The sequence below is a fragment of the Periophthalmus magnuspinnatus genome, chromosome 21 (assembly GCF_009829125.3).
Source record: "Periophthalmus magnuspinnatus isolate fPerMag1 chromosome 21, fPerMag1.2.pri, whole genome shotgun sequence".
NCBI lineage: Eukaryota > Metazoa > Chordata > Actinopteri > Gobiiformes > Gobiidae > Periophthalmus > Periophthalmus magnuspinnatus.
Window position 1 is genome coordinate 14,148,062 of NC_047146.1, and position 22,411 is coordinate 14,170,472.

General features: G+C 38.5%; 2 protein-coding genes across 3 annotated transcripts in view; both read right to left on the bottom strand.

Moving 5' to 3' along the window:
- The window catches only part of grb14 (growth factor receptor-bound protein 14), a 46,220-nt gene extending 41,825 nt beyond the window's left edge, over positions 1-4,395 (bottom strand). Inside the window, exons 1-2 of the mRNA XM_033987477.2 lie at positions 4,335-4,395; positions 1,655-1,868 (exon numbers count right to left, since the gene is read on the bottom strand). Coding sequence (XP_033843368.1) covers positions 1,655-1,803 — 149 coding nt within the window. The 5' untranslated portion in view covers positions 1,804-1,868; positions 4,335-4,395. The remainder of the gene's footprint in view (positions 1-1,654; positions 1,869-4,334) is intronic.
- A 145-nt stretch (positions 4,396-4,540) lies between these two features.
- cobll1b (cordon-bleu WH2 repeat protein-like 1b) overlaps positions 4,541-22,411 on the bottom strand; it is a 40,427-nt gene continuing 22,556 nt past the window's right edge. The window contains exons 3-13 of one of the 2 annotated variants that reach the window (XM_033986893.2): positions 17,089-17,280; positions 14,881-15,085; positions 13,704-13,929; positions 12,428-12,469; positions 12,243-12,340; positions 10,541-10,771; positions 9,569-9,695; positions 7,665-7,863; positions 7,477-7,571; positions 5,316-6,700; positions 4,541-5,154 (exon numbers count right to left, since the gene is read on the bottom strand). In XM_033986893.2, coding sequence (XP_033842784.1) covers positions 5,044-5,154; positions 5,316-6,700; positions 7,477-7,571; positions 7,665-7,863; positions 9,569-9,695; positions 10,541-10,771; positions 12,243-12,340; positions 12,428-12,469; positions 13,704-13,929; positions 14,881-15,085; positions 17,089-17,280 — 2,911 coding nt within the window. In that variant the 3' untranslated portion in view covers positions 4,541-5,043. The remainder of the gene's footprint in view (positions 5,155-5,315; positions 6,701-7,476; positions 7,572-7,664; positions 7,864-9,568; positions 9,696-10,540; positions 10,772-12,242; positions 12,341-12,427; positions 12,470-13,703; positions 13,930-14,880; positions 15,086-17,088; positions 17,281-22,411) is intronic. The other variant, XM_055230484.1, reaches the window with a different exon arrangement.

The window sequence follows — 22,411 nt, forward strand, 5'->3', positions numbered from 1 at the left end:
CAGCACACACAAGGTCAGACTTTAACCATTTACTGCACGTCGCCATGTTAATGCAAATACTTAAGGTAAAGCTTTAAATCACAAGTTAGTAACTATTCATAAGGCATTAACAAGCACTAGAAGCACTTATATCTTGACTTCCATATGAAGCACTTTGGAGTTAGGCCTGTCACAATAATACATTTTGAAGGTTGATATATTGCTGTAGTAAATATAGACAATAAGCAATAATATTGAAACTAATTTATGTCACTGACACAATAACTCCAAGAGCAGATTTAAACCACAAAAACTATTCTAAATCTACAATACTGTTAAAAAATCATGAGCTGCAGTAAATAAATAGCAAAATGAAACACTTTAGTTGTTAGTTTGCATCTGTAATGAGTCATAGAAGTTATTAATTCAACCTTTCACAGCTTAAATCTCAGTGTATAGCCAAAAAACAATCAAAAATGTCCCAGTAGTACAAAGCTTTCATATACTGAACAAAAAATCGATACAGTAATTATCGTGATAGGCCTAGCTGGGGTCTAAATGTGCTATATAAATAAACTTGAATTTAATCAAAATATATAAAACATTTATTAATATATGTAAATACATTATAGCTGTTGATAAGCCATGTGTAATAGGTATCTCATAGGGGAATTAATAAGCTGCTGATACTAAATTATATGTTATATGGACAACAGCAGAAAGGAGAATGCATGAAGTGAGTTATCATGAGTTTTGGGAGTGATGTCTGAATATGTTAACGAGAACTTCTCTGTATACATACCTATTTTTGCACAAAATCCTAATGATTTTCAAAGCTTGGCAGTGCCACGCCCTCTTTTTAGTTGATGAATTAATACACAGAGCATGCCTTTAGTTTTAGGTTTCTTTTTTTTTTTTTTTTTTGTCAAGTACAGCCCTAAAAATATATTGCAATCATACAAACTACTAAAAATGCATGCATAACAAATCTGACTGTCTGTCTGTGTAATCCCTCAGTCGTCCAGATAGTATTCATAGCAAAAGAATTCTGTTAGCGGGACAAATCTCCCTGTATGTTTTCATTAAGAGGCCTGGAAAGATAAAATAGTGTATATATCTTCTTTTATATACAATCAAAGATACAGCAGATTCATGAATAGTTTTGCAAAAATATGGCATCAGAAAATACAACTTTTAAAAGGGAGGTAATCCAGACTAGGGCTGCAAGATTAATTGTAACCAAATCTAAATCGCAATTAGCAAATCACAAAGGCTGCAATTTTTGAAGTACAATATTTTCCTCCATAAACAACAACATATTCTTGTCTTGTCTTGTTTTGCATAAAAAACGTTGAACCCTGTAGTTTAGATCTGTACAAACATGTTATTAAATGTGTGTAAATTCGTATTTCAGTCTTCTTGTCAATTCTTCTAGATGCGTTTAAAATGTGAACTTTGAACAGAATTACAATGCTTATCAGAAAAATCACAATTAAATATTTTTTCTCAAATCATTCAGCCCTAATCCTGACCTACATACATTTTAATGCACCAATATGACCGCTTTATAATGAACTTCTGTGACAACTTTACACTCAGGCTTACCTCACCGACATCAACTCTTGTGTCATACATTCTCCGCATTCTAAACAAGTAAAAGATGCTCCGTTCATACCTCTTCCCCGCGGTCCTGTTCCTGGTCGCTAGCAGGGGGATGATGGCCGGGCTGCTCAGATTACCTCTCCCAAAGCTCTCCTCGCTCTCCACTTTCAGGCCTCTGGAAGTGCAGTGCAGTCCAGCCAGCGTGTCGCTCATATCAGTCATGTGGGCCAGCTAGCACCCAGGCATCATCTGCACTAGCGACGCAGGCAGAGGAGAGGAGAAGGGAGCTGGGGACGGAAAGAGAGAGAGAGAGTGAGAGAGAGAGAGGAAGGGCGGGTGGGTGGTTAGGGGGTAGACTGGTGGGGGTGGTGGTGGGGCCAAATGCTAACAGCCAACATTAAGATAATCCCTCCTACTCTCCTACTCGTCCTCCACACCCGTAATGATGATGATATTTATAGATCAGTCAAACATTAGTGGATCATATTTGTAAACTATTCTGTATTCTTGTTGTAAATGTATTAAAGTTCTGAAACTGCAAATTGTATCATTGAAGTTAGGAATACTGTTCCTACTAGTGGTTAAGTGGAACTAAACATAAGTAGCAAAAAAAGTGGATTTAAACTGTGTATATGGTGTTTTAATAGTATTGTCTAATGTGCCTAGTCATTTTTCACTATTTTAGTGCAAACTAGGTACATTTGCAGCTAAACTGAGCGCTTCCTCCAGTTGCCACTGAAATTTCAAGTACTATGTGACATCACACAGGACTGCCCTGATTTAAAGCCAGATGTTTTGGATTACACACACCTGGCTCTAGGGGTGGAGTTTGAAATATGGATATCTGTTAGGCCAATCACACTGTTCCTTATATCCCCAGAACCCACCCCTCCTTCCCCCTCACTCTTCCCTTTAGTCCTCCAGGTTCTGCCCAAGTTAGTAGCTCTATTTAAAATGTGGTTGTGGGTGGAGTTTAAGTGTTTAGTTCCACTTTGAGTCAAAGCCTAAATTCTACTAGAAAGCCGTTATTTCTCATTTTTCAAATAATGTATGACACAATTGTTCCTAAAGTGTTATGTAACTCATCCTTAAAGTAACTTAAGCACAGTTTTCCAAAAAGCTGAACTGATATCAATGAACCGAAAGACCCAATACTCGATACTAGTATTGTATTGGTGCATCCCTACCCTCAACCAGTCACATTTCAAGACATAAATACTAGGAATGCACTGCTATTTATGGTACTTGCAGCAATCTTCCTTTGATTCATCTCCACCGCAGCTGTAAAACCATCAGCCTCCTCAGCCTTTACATTTCCTCCTGTTCACCACCACTATCGTTGACTCAATCCTTTTCAAGCTTTATTGCATCATTTACATCTTACATCGCATCCTGTGCCGAAGTTTATGCTTAGATCTACGCTGTGTCGCTGCCATCAAACTCAAAACATGCTGTTAGCCAACGTCTCTACCCATTCACTGACACCACACGCACACATTTCCCTTGACTAAAGATAAATTAAACTTGTCAGTAGTAGTTAATATGAAATAGTAAGTAATACGTACTACATGGGCTGAGTTTTTCTTGGGGTAAAGATACTACAATGACAACATCTTTCTCAAACAGTACCGTGTAACAGAGTTTGACCACAAGAGAACAGGAGAACAGGAAAAATAAAGACAATCTCTTTTCCCAAGGGTCAATAAACCGAGTAAGAGAGTTATGAAAGATGAGGTCACAGGGCTGAACTAAAACAATGCAAACTTATCAGAGCAATAACTACGTCTTTGCATGTGTTGTGTTATTATTACATGTATGAGTGGATTTTTTTTTGGACTTAAATTGGCCTAAATCAGGACTAAACCAAGATGAAGACCAAATTAGAACAAAAAACAGTGCAACTAAATACCTGGACTTAAACTTTTAGCAGAGGACTGTATCATTTTATCTCACAGCTTGAGAACAACTAGTTTATAATAAGTTAATAGATCCTGTATGCATCTTTGTCTTTCATGATTTGCATATCTAACACCTCTGCACATTGGATTCAAATCAAGAACAGCTTCAACTACAATAGCCTAAAGTGAGAGGTTAGACTTGTACAAGGACATCAACAATCAACACAACCAAACTTATTAAATTATTATAAGATTATTATTATTATAAGAAATGTATGGTGCACAAAACTGAGCCAGGTCTAGCTTGGTTGTTTGCTAAATGTCATGTCCTCTATGTCCTGTTTTGCCTCCCCAGCTCCATTCTAACGTAATTAAAAGGTTAGCTTACCATACATTAGCACAGAGTTAGCCCAGAATAGCAGCTGTTCGGGGTTAGTGGGGATATTGTGTTGCTCTAGCATACAAAGGTAGCCCATACGGATAGGAAATAGGTCATCTTGATTGAGATTTTCTAAACTGCACAGTGGAGGTGTATCATGTGTAAAGAAAGTTAGGCTATAACTCCATAAAATTGCTGACGCTGCAGAATACGCTCTACATTCGTTGACAAGTTGACAAAAGATTGTGTCATGTGCAGTCTTTCAATACGTGAAAAGTTGAAGAGCATGTACCAAATGCCTTACGTAATACATTGTGCTCAACCTACAGATTCATGCACGGATCTGAGCTAAATAATAACTGTGGAGCCATCGTTTATTATGTTCCTTGTTCATTCTCCTGCACATACACGTCTCGCAGATCATTTCGCGCAGGTCAGTCCAGTATGATCCAGTCCTGTAGAGTATAGAGTCTTACCTGTGTGTGTCTCCTGTCAGAGCACCTCATGCTGCAGACCTCGCGCGCTCCTCTGGCTGTGCGCGGTTGCACGTGGAGCACAGGTGTCCTACTGGAGCGTCATGACGTCATGTCGCTGGGAGGCGTGAGTGACAACTGCATTCAGCATGCGCCGTCTGGAGTCATTTATGCAGTGGAATAGACTTTATGTAACAAACACGCACACTGCACAATGATGAAGTCTTTATTCACAGCAGTACAGTCAGACACACGCGCACTGCCACATCAGTGTATTTATCTGTAACTCAACTTCTCCATTTATTTACATTTAGCATTTAAGGCATAAAGAATAGATGTGCCTGTAGGCAAGACCAGGAAGGCACTGGACAGAAAAGTACATTTCCAGAATTAAGTTAAAAATAATTACAACTCTGTAAATCAGATGAATAATTTAAACAACTGTTTTGGGGTTACAGTTTAACATTATATGGAGATTTTAATGCATTAAATGCAAATAATCTAAAATACAATCAATAATAATTATAAAGATGCAGTTCAAATTAAGGTCACTTTATAAAGTGTGAGAAATACAGTAATTATACGCTATATACAGTGCATACTAGTACAGAAAAACAAACGTGTAGACAATATAATTATATTTTATAATACATTTTTCATTATTGTCTCTTGTATTACAGTAGCTGGCATACTGTCCGAAGATAAGGCATCTCTATAAATTGGTGACTCCTTCCACTTCAACAATGCCACTGATCAAAGGGGCATCAGACTGTGCCTGATCTGATGTGGAGACCTTCTCTATCTGCTCCTCAACTTCATCCACCTGGAATCACAAAGAAACACATTCATTACCGTGTGTACTTTAGTGTGAAGTTATAAATATGAAGTTATTATCTCCTAAAATGCAATTATAGCAAGCATCACCTATTACATTGTATTACATCCTGAAACACAACCAAGCTCAACATTTCTATCAAGCCTCACCTTTTCCTTTGACCTCAGGAGCGGAGGCTGCCTCTTGACCGGTGAAAATGGTGGGGTGCGGGTCGGGGAGTAGGATGGAGAGAGGGTGGGTGACCTGGGCGAGTGCGTTGTAATGGACAGGGACTGACTCCTCTTCACCGCTGAGGTCACTGCTTGCGCAAACTTGGATGGTGTAGACGGAGAGTAGGGCCTTGGTGCCGCAAAACTCCTCAACTTCTCTAAACTTAATCCCAAATTTGGCTGGACACTGCTTTGCCTTACTATTGCTGGTTCCTTATGCTCCTGTTTGGGACTTGTTGTGACGTTGCCTCCCTCTACTGGCTCCACTGGAGACTGCAAGGGAGAAAGAGGAGGGGATGGCAGAGCTTCTCTCTCTTTTTTTTCTTGCTTTTGGTTGGTAGAGCTCGCATTGAGTTGACTCTTCTCCGCAGCAGATGTTACATAATAGCCAGGTGTTTTTTTGTGCTGTTGCAAGCGGAAAGATCCTGGTTTTGGCTTGGTTGCGGGTGGAATTTTGATTTCTTTGACCTCTGTCGGTGAACCTACTTGCAAATCTGTAGTAGTAGTTGTCGTAGAAGTAGTAGCTGTAGGTGGTGCATGGTTTGTTGTTGCCGACTCCTGGATACTCCCATTTACAGTGTTTGGGGTAACGCTAGTAGTATTGCGTTTCTCATGATCTACCTTATGTGACTGTACAGTTTGTTGCGCAGTTTGCAAAGTAACGTTTTCTTGTGAATTTGGAGGTGGGGCTTCCAGTGTTAAGGCTACTTCAAAATACCTCAACTTTTCAAGTGATTTTTGAGGCACTATAGTGTAAGTTGTCATCCCTACTTTCGGGATATAGTCTCGCGTGAGTTCGTTAGATGGTTTGGGTTTTGATTCAAGTTCAGATGAAGGTACCTTAGATGGAGAAGGCGTTGCAGGTAGGTTTAAAGTCACTTCTAAGTCATCCGTCAATGTGGCCATGTCTTTTTTCCCTGATTCGGACAGACTGGGAGAAGATGGGGTATTTGATGGAACGTTATCTGGATGTTGCTGTAGAGGAACAGGATGTGAAGTCAAGTCTGTTTGAACTTGTGCATCCTCTCCAGTCATTTGCGTCGCGGTGCTGAGGGTCGGTTGGCTGGCTGCCTCAGTGACAGCGTGCTCTCCCGGGGGTGCAGAGTCCTCGCAGGGTGGAGGAGGAGGAGGAGGAGGAAGAGATGAAGGAAAAGAAGAAGGAGGAGGAGGAGAAGAAGATGGAGGAGGAGGAGAAGAAGTAGGAGGAGGAGGAGAAGGGGAGGAGGCCTGGGTCTCTGCATCTTGGAGCAGAGGAGGAGGCAGTAGGCGGGCAGGGCTGGGGAGCGTGTCACTGTTGACCTGGATGCTCTCACAAGACGGCTCACCTATAAAAAAATAGAGAAGATAAATTAATTTTAGCTAATAATATTTACAACTATGGGTGAGAGGAGGAAAAAAAAACACGTTTCAACATTTGCATTGACATATTTCTTTAATTATTTCTTGTAAAATTGCAACACATTGTTTTTTATATAAGGTTGTGCAATAAGTTTTAATCAAATCATGACTTGATCGTTCCAAATTGTCAATGGCATGCTTGTGTCTTTTTAATCAAGAATCAGTTCTCTCTCAGTAAAAGCAAGTGGTTCAGTAGTATTTCTAATTTGGGGTTAAGTGGCATTATTAGTTAACAATTATTAATCTGTCATGTTATGTTAATATTCAAAGCCATATTTTGCATGCAATAAGAAAAAGATACAGAGGAAAAAAATATAATGCATCTTGAGAGCTTGTCTTGTCCCATCCATATTTAAAACAAGTTGTGGGTTGGACTGAACAATTATTGAAAATAATAGCATTTATGTAGACTGATATTATAAATATTCTTAATTTTTTTTTGTCAATGCTGATTTCTGAGAGCATTTACATCACATTTACATGAAAGTCCAATAACAGCCTTGAAAGCTTAGTGGGTGAGGTGTATTGAACTGCTTCTTTAATTGGGTCACCTTGCAATAATAAATCATGAGCTAGTCTCATTAAATTTAAACAGTACTATTACATGAACAGTATTACCTATTCCTAGATGAGGTAATTTAATTTTATAATGTTGCTAATATATATTATTAAAATATATAATATACTTGAATTCACAGCTTACTTGTATCTGCCAGTTTAGTCACATCTTCAGAATCCACTTTTTCCAGCTCTGTAGCATTTTCAGAAGAGTTCATCTCGTTGTGCAGTTGGCTGTTACTGCGACAAATAAAAACAGTATTTGAAGTGTTGCTAATGCTTTTTACAAATTTTTGAAGAGTAAGTTGAACGCATCTTGACCATAGTTCGTACTTGCCATCTGAGGACAGGTCTCCCCCATTCTCTTCTATAGACGTCTCGATTGCAGTCTCGGTGGGCGGGGTTTGCAGTGTAATGTCTGGAGATGCATTCTGGGTAGTTTCGTCCTGGACAGTGCTGGTGGTTGTAGAGATGGGAGAAATTGTCTCCTCTTGCTCCCTTATTTCCTCCAGTGTGGTAACAGGTACGCTAGCTGTAAAAATATGGACACAAATAGAGAATATTAGGAGAGCAAGGGAATTTGGGATTTTTGATGCACAGATGCTAATACAGTTATTATATTAAAAACAACATGCAAGTTTATTTCATTATACTTTTCAATTTTGACTTTCTTTTATTTGAGGCATTTTATTGTCACATTTCCTGATATACTATAAAGCAGGTAAGGAGCTAGATGAATAAAGTTAGTGTCTTGCTCAAGGACACAATGGAAACATGCAGTGTCAGTGGCAGGTATTCAACTGCCAAACTTTGTGTTAGTGGGGGGCCATCTTTACAAACTGGGCGACCATATAAACAAAGTCAGACGTTTAATAATTCCACATGAATGAGCTATTGAGGCCAAAAATATTTATTATTTCATTAATGTTTGCGTAATCGTGTATTGTCCTGCATTTAAGATTTGACAACAAAATTTCCCCACCCACGTCCACTTGCAATTGTTTATAAAATTCAGACTCGTATATACAGGGTTATGCTATTTCTCTAACTATAGAAAAGTTATTTTAAGCACTGTAAATTTGCATGTATAGCACTTATATATGAATTATAACATATATTTATTAAACAAACAAAGTGAACATGCTTTTTCATTTTATTTAGTTAAGAATTTAGCTACGGTGGTTTTACAAATTAGTGTGAAAACTACATTCCTTTATTTTCCACTTCAAAGATGGACTACAAGCGAGTAGGAAGCCAGACCAAGTTTCAAGGCTACTGAAACTAAACTATGCATTCCTTACAGTCTGTGCCCTGAGAAAACACAGGAAGAGGATTCTTACTGTAGGCCTTCCCAGAAATACTGACTAATAACAGCAGTGGGTACAATTTAGCATCCAACTTTGCATGGGTCTTTCAATTGTCCTGAGGAGGTAACCAGGATATTATACACATACTAAATTATTTCCTTACTTTGAGAACCATAACAATGTTCTTTTAAGCCAACAGTGCAAACTTAATGATCTCAATAGGCCAAATGTTCCAATATGAATCAAATTACATCATTTTAATCACTACAAATCTAGGCTGTTGCGTTATTATTTCCAGAAAGTATTGGTTTATTTAAATACTTTTGTGCACAGAAGCAGGTGGAGTTTTCCTCTTAGGACAATACCATTAGAGGTGTTATGTATATTAGGACAAAGGCAGGAAAGTGTGTCAAAGGGAGATTTAAACTACAGAAAGAAAAGGAAAGGAAGGTGTAAGTAGATTTGTGAATAGCTCAAAGCATTTGAACTTAGACGCTAATATAATCAAATGGGTCACTGCAGGGGGTGGAAATAGCAAATAGCAAAGGAACAAATATTAAATAAAAACGGATGGAAAAAAAGGATGGAGTCAGACTGAAGTTGATTCAATGATTCAAAATATACAATCGCTTTGATAATTACAATGAATATCTCAGAACACCAATTATTCAGATTTATTTCAACTGGGGCAAAAATATGAATTCAAATGTACCTAGTTGGTTGGTTATATATGTTTTTAAATATATATTATAACACAATTCCCATCTTGTATTGATAGTATCATCAAAAAAATGTTTTCAATAATGGCCACTAGATGGCACTAAATTATAGTTTTACAGCCTTCAAGTGAATATGCAACTAAGCAACTTGACATAAATAAATAAATATCAAATGCACATTCATATTAATAAATGAGGTAAGACTCCGTACCTTGCAGATCGTCTGGAGAGAAAATTTCAGGTGCTACTACGCTCGGGGAGGAGGGGGGCGGAGGAGCTTTCCTCTTGGTCCTTTTCAGTGAAGAATCTGTCGAGGATTGACGACTTAGAACAGGAGTCTACACAACAGAGTAAGTAAGAAATAACAATATTACACATGTCATTCAAAATATAATCACACATAAGCATGGAGCATATGAGGCAATCATTTATAGCAGTGAATAGTTATACTGTTGAAACAATATCAGCGGTTGATATATAGAGATATGTACAGCAATGCCATTATAAATCCGAATCGTAGTGTTGTTTATGTTGACTGGAATGTTTACAAGTACTACTACTTTTTCACTAATTATTGTTTAGAAGGAGCTAGGCCTGTCACAATAATCACTATATCAACTTAATCTTCAATAACAGACAGGACAATACTATTTGGGACTCAGTAAATATTGTCTTTACCTTTTCATTCCACTGGTGGGTAATATTTTTACATTTTATAATACAATTGAGCTGTAAAATGTTGAAAAAAGATACTTCCATTACTTATATATTAGTGTGTACACTATATTAAACTGCTATAGTGTACGCTTGATTTTGCTTTAATGGCTTTTTCAATATTATCAGTTATCGTGTAGCAACATTTTATCAGTAAATTGTACTTGAAAATGTTTTATGGCGACAGGCCAAAAGTAGGAGCACGTATACAAGTACAAATGGTACACGTTCTATAAAAAGCCTTTAATGCGATCAGTTTCATCATATCTCAAGCAGTACTAGACTAAGAAAAAACAGCAAATGCTTAAACTGAAAAAGTAAGTAATGATAAAGTTCACTTGCTTTTTAACACCATCAGCCAGTTGCCTTCCATTGAAAATAAAACAACAATACGGTGAAACTTTTGATATTACACATATAAATATTACACATCCCTACAATGGTTAATTAGTAAGATATATTCACTCGCCTGATCAGTGCTCTCCAGCCTGGCACAAGGTTCAGAGTAGAGCCTGTGTCTGGGGCTGAAGTCGGAAGGGCAGCTCTGTTGGGACACCAGGATAGGGGGCTGGGGGGCGCGTCTCTTCTTGGGCATGTCAGATCCAAACGGAGAGGAGTTGGTGCTGGGTAAGGCCATGCTGAGAGGACGCGGTCGGCTCTGGGGCAGCACTGGGGAGGACGGGGCACTGGCAGTAGTAGCCTTTGGAGGACAAGAACAAACAACCACCAAAGGGACAGTGATAAGGGCTGGATTTCCAAATAGCGCAGGCGACCAATGGTAACAGTAAGTACACAGTCCTCCCTCTGCGGTATTCAATAGGTCACGTTTTAGAATGGGTTTCATGTCTAAATCTCAGATACAGAGCAAGGGTCACTATTGTTTAAGGACCAATTCTGCTCAACTTTGTTGAGCTTTTAGCAACTGTTTCAAGTATACATTTGTGTAATATTGCATATATAGGCCTTATGTTATGTGGTTGTCTCCTTCTTCTACAAATAAATATGCAGTTTTACCCTCCTTTTTTAATTTAGTTTTACCCTAATTTTTGTAAAAATTGTGGTCTTTTTAAAAATAACTTTTTAATTTAAAATTTGATTTTGATTTAAAATTTGATAAACTATCTCTGTCCCCAGATATGTTTGAATTTATTATTGATTTTACTGATAATAATTATGGCTTGATAATTATTACATTATTGCCAAGTTGTTTATGTTGTCACTTGCTGCCACTAGTTGGGTTGATGTAAAAGAGCATTTGCTGTGAGAGTGGTGTGCTTGGACCGCTGTCAATCCAACAGTTGCATTTTGGACCACAGTGAAGGACACTCCGAGAGCGCTTCAAACAGGAAGTCTCGGAGCGGCTCCTCTCTCACACTGGAGCAGTCCACAGTGACAGTAAAAGTGGTTAGAATTGGGTGAGAGGCGCTCGGATGACGCATATTTGTATGAATGGGCACTGAAGAGCTGCTGGTGGACTTGTTTGTCTGTCGAGGCCATTTGGATCAACTCAACATCAGAGACAGCCTCCTGCCTCTGTGTGGAGGTGAGCCTGGGTCTGTCCGTGTGTCGTTCACTTTTCGCTTTTTCTTTTCTGCCACCAACGCATACAGTCCTCAGGGTGTATTTGGCCACAGGTGATCAGCTGATGGACTCTCACATGTGTTTGTGAACAAGGCCGCCCCAAAAGTAAAGTAAACAGAATAAAATCTAATGCCCACTGGTGTCGGTCCACAGAGTGCAGTAGGATGTGCGTAACATGTCCAGAGTGCAGGTGGAGCCTCTCCGAGACCTCCTGCTTCAAGAGCTCTCGGACCGGCTGTTTACTGTGGTCCAGAGTGCAACTGCGGCTTTCGGCCCAAGTACACCACTCTTTGAGTGAATGCTCTTTTACATCGACCTAACTACTGGCAATGTGAAAATGACCTTAAATGCATCTGCGGTTAATATTCATAATTCTATTGCTATTTTTCCTTTATGTTAATAAACACAGGTGCCTTTTGAAACTTTTTCACTATGAACCACTGCTGAATGAATGAGGGATTACATCAACTAATACTCTTAAGATCTGCATGTATACAGCAAATTCTATCTTAGACTTTCTATCAGTCCTTCACCTTAGCCTGCGGATCGTTCTAATGAAGACAGGCAATAGAGTTAATATCCATCTTTACCTTCTCTGGTTTGCTCTTCTTGCTCCTCCTGAACATGCTGAAGAGGCCTTTATTTTCTTCTTCCTTCTGATTTTTATCTTTGCCTGGCGTGACCAATCCTGAAAAACAAAAACATTGAAAGATAATATCGGTGGGAATTATGGGATCATCCTGTCACATCATTTGTCAGCATCAAATACAAATACCTGAATGAGCGGGTGAGGCGGGACACACCGGAGAGGCAGGCACTGAAACAACACAATATTGCCAAAAATAATTAGCAGACAGGTGGAAACAAGTAGTATATTAACTTGATGTGACATTGTGTACTTTTTGTGTGCTTTTTATGGTTGTTTGTAAAATGTCAGGTTATTGGGAAGCTGCAAATAGCGGAAATATAGAGATTTTTTTATATTGTTTTTGAACAGAAAATGTGACAAAAAAATGGACAAGCACATCATAAAGTTACTGTTGCACTTTTGTAGATAAGCATCGTCTGATAAATGTTATCAGGGGAAAAAAAATTGTTTAACAAGTTTCCCAAGGTACATTAGAGTCCAATGTTTATTTAATCCTCAGTAACACAGTGATGATAATCAGTTTCTTTAGGCACAGATGACATAGGGCAGACTGGCATGGTAAAAGCCTCTCTGACCAACACAAAACTGACACAGTTTTTTACAAGAAACTGAAGTCTTTTGCCCATGGACACGACCACCATAGCCAAGTTGCACATATAGCAGAACTGTAAGGAAAGAAAAGATAATGAAGCTGTATGAAATAAACGTGAAGTTAAAATATGTATATGTATATATGTATAATTGGAGGACACTGTACTCCAGTAGGGCACTGCTTGGATCTGAAAAGTCCAGTAAAAAGAAAAAACTATAAAACAAAAATTCACTGCTACCAAAATACTTCATCACAACAAAAGTGCCGCTATAGCAGATCACGCTGTTGCCCCCCTCCTATGAATAGCTGCAGAATACACTGCGAGCAGGAGTTTGAGTGCCAAAATAGTTACGTGATGCTGTCGAATCCTATGTGTATCACTGACTCAGAAAATAAAATTGAAGCATACAGTAAGTAAAAAACAGTGGCCTGTTACCGGTGGCGCTGATAAAGGGCAGATCGGAGCAATGACGTCTTGAATGCAGGAGAATAAAAACTACTCAAACAAGCACAAATCACTCCAAATACAACTTTGAGAGGGTAAATGAGAAGGGAAAACAATTATATAAAATAAGGTTAGGAGCTCTGAAATGTCCAAACGGCACAATCCTTTTCCTTTAAACCAAAAAAAAAGACCTAAGCACATGATAGTTGATTGGAAACTATTTCATTATGCACTCTGCACAATTAGGGCTGTGTAATTAGCTGAATTTTAATTGAATCGAGTTCTAATAATCAGTCTCTTTATACCCAACACCAAATCCAGCCTCTAGTCTCAAAACCGTTCCATGGACCTGCTGTATCACTCACCTCGAGTGTCTCTTGCATAGACCTCTCTTATTGCATAATCATTAAGAGACGCCGACAGGTCCAGAGGGGCCAGTGATTTGACATCTTTCAGCAGAACGGTGCTCTCCACTTCAAATTCACATTTTTCACAGATGGCCGGTAGGAGCTGAGCCAGCGGGATGCGCGGGTTCACTCTCAGTATGGTCTTCTGTGTCTGCTTATAGTTTATCACCATGCGAACGGTTGCCTAAAAGAGAAATGTGCCGCTATTAAAATTATGCAGTTATATGAAGAGCAGCATCAGTACTGAAAATCTATATTCAAGTAAAAGTACAGCTACATGGCTAATAATGTACCCATTTATACATAAAAAGTTAAAGTTGGAAGAACAGTACAAAAATGCAGTGAGTTCTAAAACTGAATACCTCCACCTATGTGAGCAACATGGAAAATTTCACCCAAATACAAAGACAATTTATGCACAAGGAAGACATTTTTCTGGCAGGTAAAACCTTCACTTAAGAAATAAAGGTGTTTTCATTTATTTGTATTAGTCTAATCATAATCGACATCTAATCTTTTGTGCAGACAAGTTTTTACCCTTGTTTACATTGTGGTTGCTAAGTATCAGTTATGAAATTACCCCTTTGTATCTGCTGCCCTTGTCCAACCAGGAGGTAAAATGATAACATGGCTAATTGTAAAAAATAGAAAAAATGGGCAAAATTTTGGTAATATTTTAAATATAATGACATTAATGATGTTTTAGTGAAATAAATAGTCTAACCTGTCATAGGCACTTTAAGTAAAAAGTGTGCATGAACAACACTAGTTACAAGTTGCTTTTTAACGCAGTTTTAGAAGCGTTTTAGATCTCGCTTTATACAGAACTTGATCCATCAAAAAAGTATAAAACTGAATTCCATTAGCATAATCTGAGTTCTGGGCTATCAAAGTAGGCCATGCAGTGTTATTATGTGTATTGGTGAGTATAGAAAAGAGCAGAGGCAGGAGTGGATTGGGACGATTTGGTACTCTGCAATTTGTTATATTTTAAATCATAAAAGTTACTACACAGGTAAAACTATACTAAAAAAACACACACAATTACCCCAAAAATCTACATGTTACAGTAGCATGAATGTTTGTAATTAGTTAATTTCCACTCCTGAATAGCAAAGTATAAAATATTGTGTACCTCGGGCATCTGGGGGCCTGTCTTCTTGTTTTTGTCCTCTCCTTTGGGTTTGATGATCACCTTTTCAGCGTCCAAAGTCCCTATAAGTGCGCTGGGCTTCAGTTTGATGTTGTTCCGGTTGGTGGTGACTAGTTCCAGGGTATGCCCAGATGGATTCAGGTGGTATTTTGCACAAAGGGTCACTAATAGGTCCATGAGGGGTTTGCTGTGAAAGAAGAAAGAATATGTTATAGACATGTTATTCAAATTCACTTCGAAATGTGATATTGTTAATGGAACTTCAAGGCTACAGAGTTCCTACGCTCGGAAATAAATAATTTTGCAGTGAATTTCCAGATATTTCGTTCAACAATTCATGATCGCATTTTCACATGTACTCATGGAGATAAATGTTATGGTGCACACAACAGGCAATTTATTCATCTATATTTGAGAGGCCTCAATAATAAATTCCTGTAGCCAGATTCATAAAAACTTTACGATTTCAATAGATTTTCAGTATTCCAACTTCAATATCACTTTAGTGCATCGAACTAAAATGCACTAATGAAATATGCAGAGGTAACAATATCTACAATTCACAAAATACTACAACTACCTCAAAGGATTTATTCTTGATCTTGCGCATGCAGAGAACACATATAGGACCATATCTTGCCCCCAAACTTAACGGACCTGGATATTATCCAGGTCGGACTCCCGCTACCTATACAATGTTACCGCTGGAGTAAAGATACTGCACTTGGCAGCTGGTGACTGGAGTGGGACAGTATAAGTACATATATGGTGATGGTATTGGAACCAATCTGTGAATCAATCTGGCAGCAGATTATCTCACCAATGCTACTGCTACATCAACACCGGGGGTAAGATACGGCCCATAATTTGTCAATCTCAGTCAGTTTTTATGTGAAAACAAAAGGTTGTTTTGTTGTTAGTTTGTACTGTTGGTCCATGGGTGTAATTGTATGAAGCCAATCTGATCCTTTTGTCACATTGTCATACATTACCTAGAAACAGAATGATAATAAATTAAATTGAATAATAATTATTTGAGGGAAAAAATATCCGTGGGTTTCAGGATTATGAAAAATTAGGACCGTTGGCATAGTGATTAACAATTTAAAACAAACTATTATCTTTTCAATGGGGAAAAGTCCAAAAAAGGAAGCCCAAACCCAGGAATACTTTCTATCAATAACTTCTAGATACACTGCACAGTCACCACCAACAGGGCACTCCCATGAGCCATCAGGCATCAAAACTAGTTCAACTTTTCAGACTGTTTCAACTCTTTATAATAATGTCAATATGAAAAGGAAAATTAGAGATCTACAAATATATTGGTAGATGGAACATTCTTTTGACTATTATATTTTCAGGAATGTGTGAATGCAACTGAAAATGAAGCACTTTTGGAATGATTTGGGGAGAATTTGCTGCCTAATCTGCTCTTACGGGATTTTTGTCTATCGTTTCTCAAGAGACCAAAGTACATAAGAAAGCCAAGAAAGGGAGTGTAAACTGTACACACTGTGAGAAAGATAATGATATCTTAGGTAAACTCTGCAAGGAAAACCTAAGCCATCTGAGTAAGTCCTTGTTTGCAAAATGTGGACACACTGATTTAGAGAAGCTCAACTCAAGTCAAGCGGTTTTGATTGAATTCTTATGAGTAATATAACTACCAGATTTACATATATTTACAATTTCCTCACTTCCAATTTCTTATAAACCCTTTCGTGATTTGGAAATTTCTCCTTTTTATTTTGTTTTGTAGCAAAGCGGTCACACGATGATTTGGCAGGTTTTGGCCAGATCAGTAATACATATGGATCCTATTAGTATCAAAATAGAGTTTGAAATGTTATTATCATGAAAACACTAATGTGAAGTCATAAGTTGAAGAGTAATGTGACATGCAAAAACACCAGTCAGGAATATTTTTAAATGTAAGGCTTCGATCTATCTCGAATAATGGACAAAAAAAAATTAAACATCTGGATACTCCTATAACATCAACTTTGATTTTTACTCCTGATTGAAAACACTGACAGTCGGCTGTTGGCCACATAACTACTCTTCATGACTCAGTCCCATTACAATCCCATGATCCAGTCTTAAAACATGCCCTTAATGAGCTATCTCACTATAAACGTTAACGCGCAGCCATGGCTATATAATTCTATACCGTTTTCTTTTACGTACCTGCCGTGAACTGTTGTCATCTTTTCCACTCCTCCGGGCAGTACCACAGTGAGGGAGAGTTCTTGGTCCATCCGGTTTTCTTTGTGGTCCATGGTGAGGGTGGGTGGGGTTCCCGGGAACCACTGGGAAAGCTCTGTGGAATTCAACTTGTCCAGGCCAGGGGGAGATGGGGCCTTGCTTTTAGTGGACACCCTGCAAAGGAAGAAGAAAGATGGAAAGTCAATCATGTTTAGGTTTGGTACAGAGAAGGTTGAATGAGTGGGTATAAAGATGCACTCAGTTACGTCCTGGTTACGTCCTGGTTACGTCCTGGTTACGTCCTGGTTACGTCCTGGTTACGTCCTGGTTACGTCCTGGTTACGTCCTGGGTTCGTCCTGGGTTCGTCCTGGTTATGTCCTGGGTTCGTCCTGGGTTCGTCCTGGTTACGTCCTGGTTACGTCCTGGTTACGTCCTGGGTTCGTCCTGGTTACGTCCTGGTTACGTCCTGGTTACGTCCTGGGTTCGTCCTGGTTACGTCCTGGGTTCGTCCTGGTTACGTCCTGGTTACGTCCTGGTTACGTCCTGGTTACGTCCTGGTTACGTCCTGGTTACGTCCTGGGTTCGTCCTGGTTAGGTCCTGGTTAGGTCCTGGGTTCGTCCTGGGTTCGTCCTGGTTACGTCCTGGTTACGTCCTGGTTACGTCCTGGGTTCGTCCTGGTTACGTCCTGGTTACGTCCTGGTTACGTCCTGGTTACGTCCTGGGTTCGTCCTGGTTACGTCCTGGGTTCGTCCTGGTTACGTCCTGGTTACGTCCTGGTTACGTCCTGGGTTCGTCCTGGTTAGGTCCTGGTTAGGTCCTGGTTACGTCCTGGTTTCATCCTGGTTTCGTCCTGGTTACGTCCTGGGTTCGTCCTGGGTTCGTCCTGGGTTCGTCCTGGGTTCGTCCTGGTTACGTCCTGGTTACGTCCTGGTTACGTCCTGGTTACGTCCTGGTTACGTCCTGGTTACGTCCTGGTTACGTCCTGGTTACGTCCTGGTTTCAATAGTAAAATTTTGATGGTAAGTTTCAAAACCATGTCTCCCCATGAGGTAAACATGTTCAAATGAAAATGTAGCTTTTACTGGTAACAATTGTAATGCCGTTTCATAATTACAAAACACTGGACATGATGGGCATGTTTATGTTATAATTAGGTATTTTGGTTCTCAAAACTATAAACAGAAGCAGAATGAGAGAGTTAGATTTGTCAGTTGGCTGAAATATTGGGCGGATATATGCACTTTTGTCATATCAGCTATCTGCCTTCAATCTCCAGTCCAGGACAATTATTTGTATGGGTCCATTGTGTGATAAAAAAAGACATAAAAATTAATTTGAACACTCGCTTCAAAAAGGCATTGAACAAAATGCTTAAAAAAAGTTAAAAATGCCTGTGTGGATGTTAAAATATCATTGCCATAGATATCATTTGGCAGTATACATTTATTTTATAGTATAATAGTAGACAGTAATTGAATTTGTAGCTGTTTCAAATCATATATTTTTGGGGAAATCTAAATCGACCCCACATATCGGCCCAAAAATATCGGCAGAGCTTATCGTCCATCAGCTGCTCTAGATTCTTAAACAATCGTATCAGCATCCGTTATAAAAAACACGTATCAAGTTGCCAGTTTCAATGCTGAAATCCTGTTTTGAATGAATGAATGAATGAATGAATGAATGAATGAATATTGTTTATTTGAGCATAATAAAAACAAACAAAAACAAAACAGTGTACACCCAGATCCCAAGTTTGTGCTCAAAAGGAGTAAGCCGAAGTAAAATACTTGTGTGCGCTTACCCCCCATATTTAACTAAATAACACCATTTAGATTACATTGCAGTGGCAAACCTTCACCAAACCTTCACCATCTGTGCGTGTGTATGTGTGTGTGTATGTATGTAGTGTGTATGTGTACAACATCCATACACATGCCCACACACACCGGGTGTGCATGTGCATGTGTATGCAAGTAAAGTGTATGTGTGTATCATTCAAACACATGTTTTGACTCTTTAATCGGAATCATCACTACGATCCAGCACATACAGCAAATTATTATGAGTGCTAGTGCAGCCTCTACAGCTCAGTGAGTGAATTCTGGAGGTTTTGATGATCTTGTGGCATGAGATTTTGTCCCACATCTACTTAGCCATCATTGCAGGTTCATATTATTCTTGACATATCCATCAACATTAATGCCCACAATAACAAAACTAACTTAAGTTGCATATCAAAATGTAATAATTACAGCAAAAATCTAATTTATAACAAATACCCTTTGCTCCACTCAACTTGTATGTGAATAGCTCAGAGGCTATTAGATCAAAGCACCCAAGTCCATTTGCAACCCAGTCACAAGACAGGCTAGTGGTTCATTAGCCCCGAGCCGGCTGTGAATGAGTCCACATGTGAGAGACAGGGGAACACTGAAGACGACATAGGACAGAACTACTGCCTTTACAGCCAAATCAAGCACTCACAGTTGACCTGAGTCTGTGTGCACTCCTATGCAGCACTAATCTCAACGTTTTATTGCTTCCTGTGATGCAAGCAAATGTATTTCATATCTGAAAAGCAGTGAAAGAGTTTAAGTGTGTCAATAAACAGCATCTGACTGCATCATATGACTTGTATGATGCTAACAAACAAACAGCGATATTGTGATGATTAGATTAGATGTAGATTTATAGTCTGCACGACACATTCATGTAAAAGACATACATTTATATTACTCATCTAGGCATTGTGTGTTTAGTTCAATTAAAGATGCACTATGCAACTTTTCTGATGGAGTGTCTGTCACCTGCTCATCCCCATTACAATGATAATGCTTTGAAAATGAAATCCCTGAAATGTTACACAATGTAGCATACATCTCCATAGAAACAAGGTGACAACACAGGTCAGGTCTGTGAAGAGGAGACCCAGCTCACAGTTTAGATTTTTAGCAATAAAAGCAAATGTAATTGAATAAGCAAAATAGAGAAGTTAACATCAACATTTTAAGCAAGAAAATCATACCTTCATGGAGACAAGCAGGGTTTTAACCATCCTTTATAAAAGTTACATAGTGCAACTTTAATGCTCAACGGAGTTAGGCTGACTCTGCATTTCAAATCCAATATTACTAAATAATACAGACTAAAAGTAATATATTGTTTCTACCTTGACATTGTATATAAGACCATATTTTGAAGTTAGTGAAGACAGTACCAAGACAAGTTGCCAGATTGAAGTAAACATAACCAAAAAAGGAAAATGTTTATATAAAAAATTGTAATACTATAATAGTGTATCCTCCAAAAACAAAGAAATCATTATCAAATAGATAGCAAAAACAGGACAGAAATTATAATAAAGTTTAAAAATCAATGCTTGACCAACTTGACTCTTGACTAATCCCAAATAATCTTATTTACACAACTTTCTGAAACATTGATTGCACACATATTTGTTACGCTATAAATTACTCACCTGTAAACTCATACAGTCAAATGCACTTTTATATGCATTATTATACATTACCATAATACAATGTCATGACAAATGTAATTATGTAATATTTCTGTAAATCCTATGTAAATTCTTCACGTTTCAGGTTATGGTTGGCTCATGTTACATTGGAGTGTCCTTTCGCGGCAGTGTGGGCCTTAAGTTTAGCTCGTAAAGTCTCACGTGGGGCCGAGCTTATTCAAACAGAGGAATCTGAGCTATGCAAGGTCACAGTGTCTGCTCTGAGCGCGGCCAGCATCAGGTTATTAGCCCTGCATGCTCTGGAGGCAGCTGTCCTTAGGCTCCACACATCAGACACAAGCATTAAGTACACATACCACACACTCACGTCTATGCAATGGAAATAAGGTTTGTGTTAATGGGAAGGTAAGTGATTTTTTTCATGTAATCAAGTAAAGTTAGTCTTCCCCCAGTAAATATTAGGGTTGTCAAAAGTATCAAAACTAGATACTCATTTGAGCAAGTATTGATACTAAAAAAAAAAGGTTACAGGACAAAAATGAACCTGAATAGTTTTAGAATGATCTTGAGCTGTATCAGAAGTACAAAACCACACAGACTAGTATATAGCCATGGGACACTATGGAATATATCTGGATGTCTGAGGTGTGATGGAAATTTAAGTAAATTCATGTTGTGTTTTTAAAAGCATTTGATCTGTGTCAGTCTGTCAGACCCAGACCAGACATTAACATGTGTGAAGGCTCTGTCTCCATCCCACAGGAAACTCTGTGCTACATGTCTAAGTGTAAAAGTTCATTATCATATGGGTGTGAAATAAAAGTCACTCTGCTTTGAAATGTATGTAGCTTTGTCATTCTGGTATAAAATGGTCAGAGCTCAGATGCTCAGGGATGGAGACTGGGGGAAGTGCCAAAAGGCCAGCATGGCCAGGGCAGGCCTCGGCCCTGTCCTGTCCTTATCTGCTGTAACAAAGAATAAACCTTTTTTCTGTATTTCAAAACTCACTGAGCTCTGCAAATGGATTCATTTGGATTCAAATGGATTCATTGTCAATTGTATTTTTTCCACAACAGAGGGATTACAGAGATATAACACCACTTGATAATATAAAAGAAAGTACTATGATTTAATGTTGAAAATCACATTCTGCTGTTTAAAGAGTGTTTTTTATCATCATTGTGCCATCTGAGTCTATTCCTTGGCATCGAATTTGAAAATGTTCTATCATGAGATTCGTCACAACACTAACCATGCATCTCTTAGGACCAAAATGAGAGCTCTGTGTTCTGCCTGATGTAATTATAAAGACTTTTTTATTGTCCAGGAAGCAGGAAGTAAGGTTGATGCATTGTTAGCGTGCGAGTAGTTGTTAGCATTTCCGTGACAGAAAAAAAACAGGGTATTGCACTCATGATTGACTCACATTCTAGTATATTAAACTATACAGTGTTGTACATTACTACAAGTGGACGATATACACAGAGACTGCAATGTTTGTTTGTGCAATCTGATAAATAGCGCTATATAAGACAAATGTTCTTATTATTTATTATTATTATTATTTATCATTATCATCATCATGGTTAAAATAAAATGTATCTTTGTTCGTTGGTAGTGGTACAGTACATATTCATAAATGCTACAGTAATTAGATTAATTTCCATCCGTTTTCTGGTTTACAGTCACAATTGAGTGAAGTAGGTTGTGTGTCTTGCCTAAGGACACAGCAGCAGTCTGGACTGGTCAGACTGAAAAAGGGAAGGGTTCTGAAATACAATAGGCTTTTGATTTTATCACAATTTTAGGACATGCATAGACT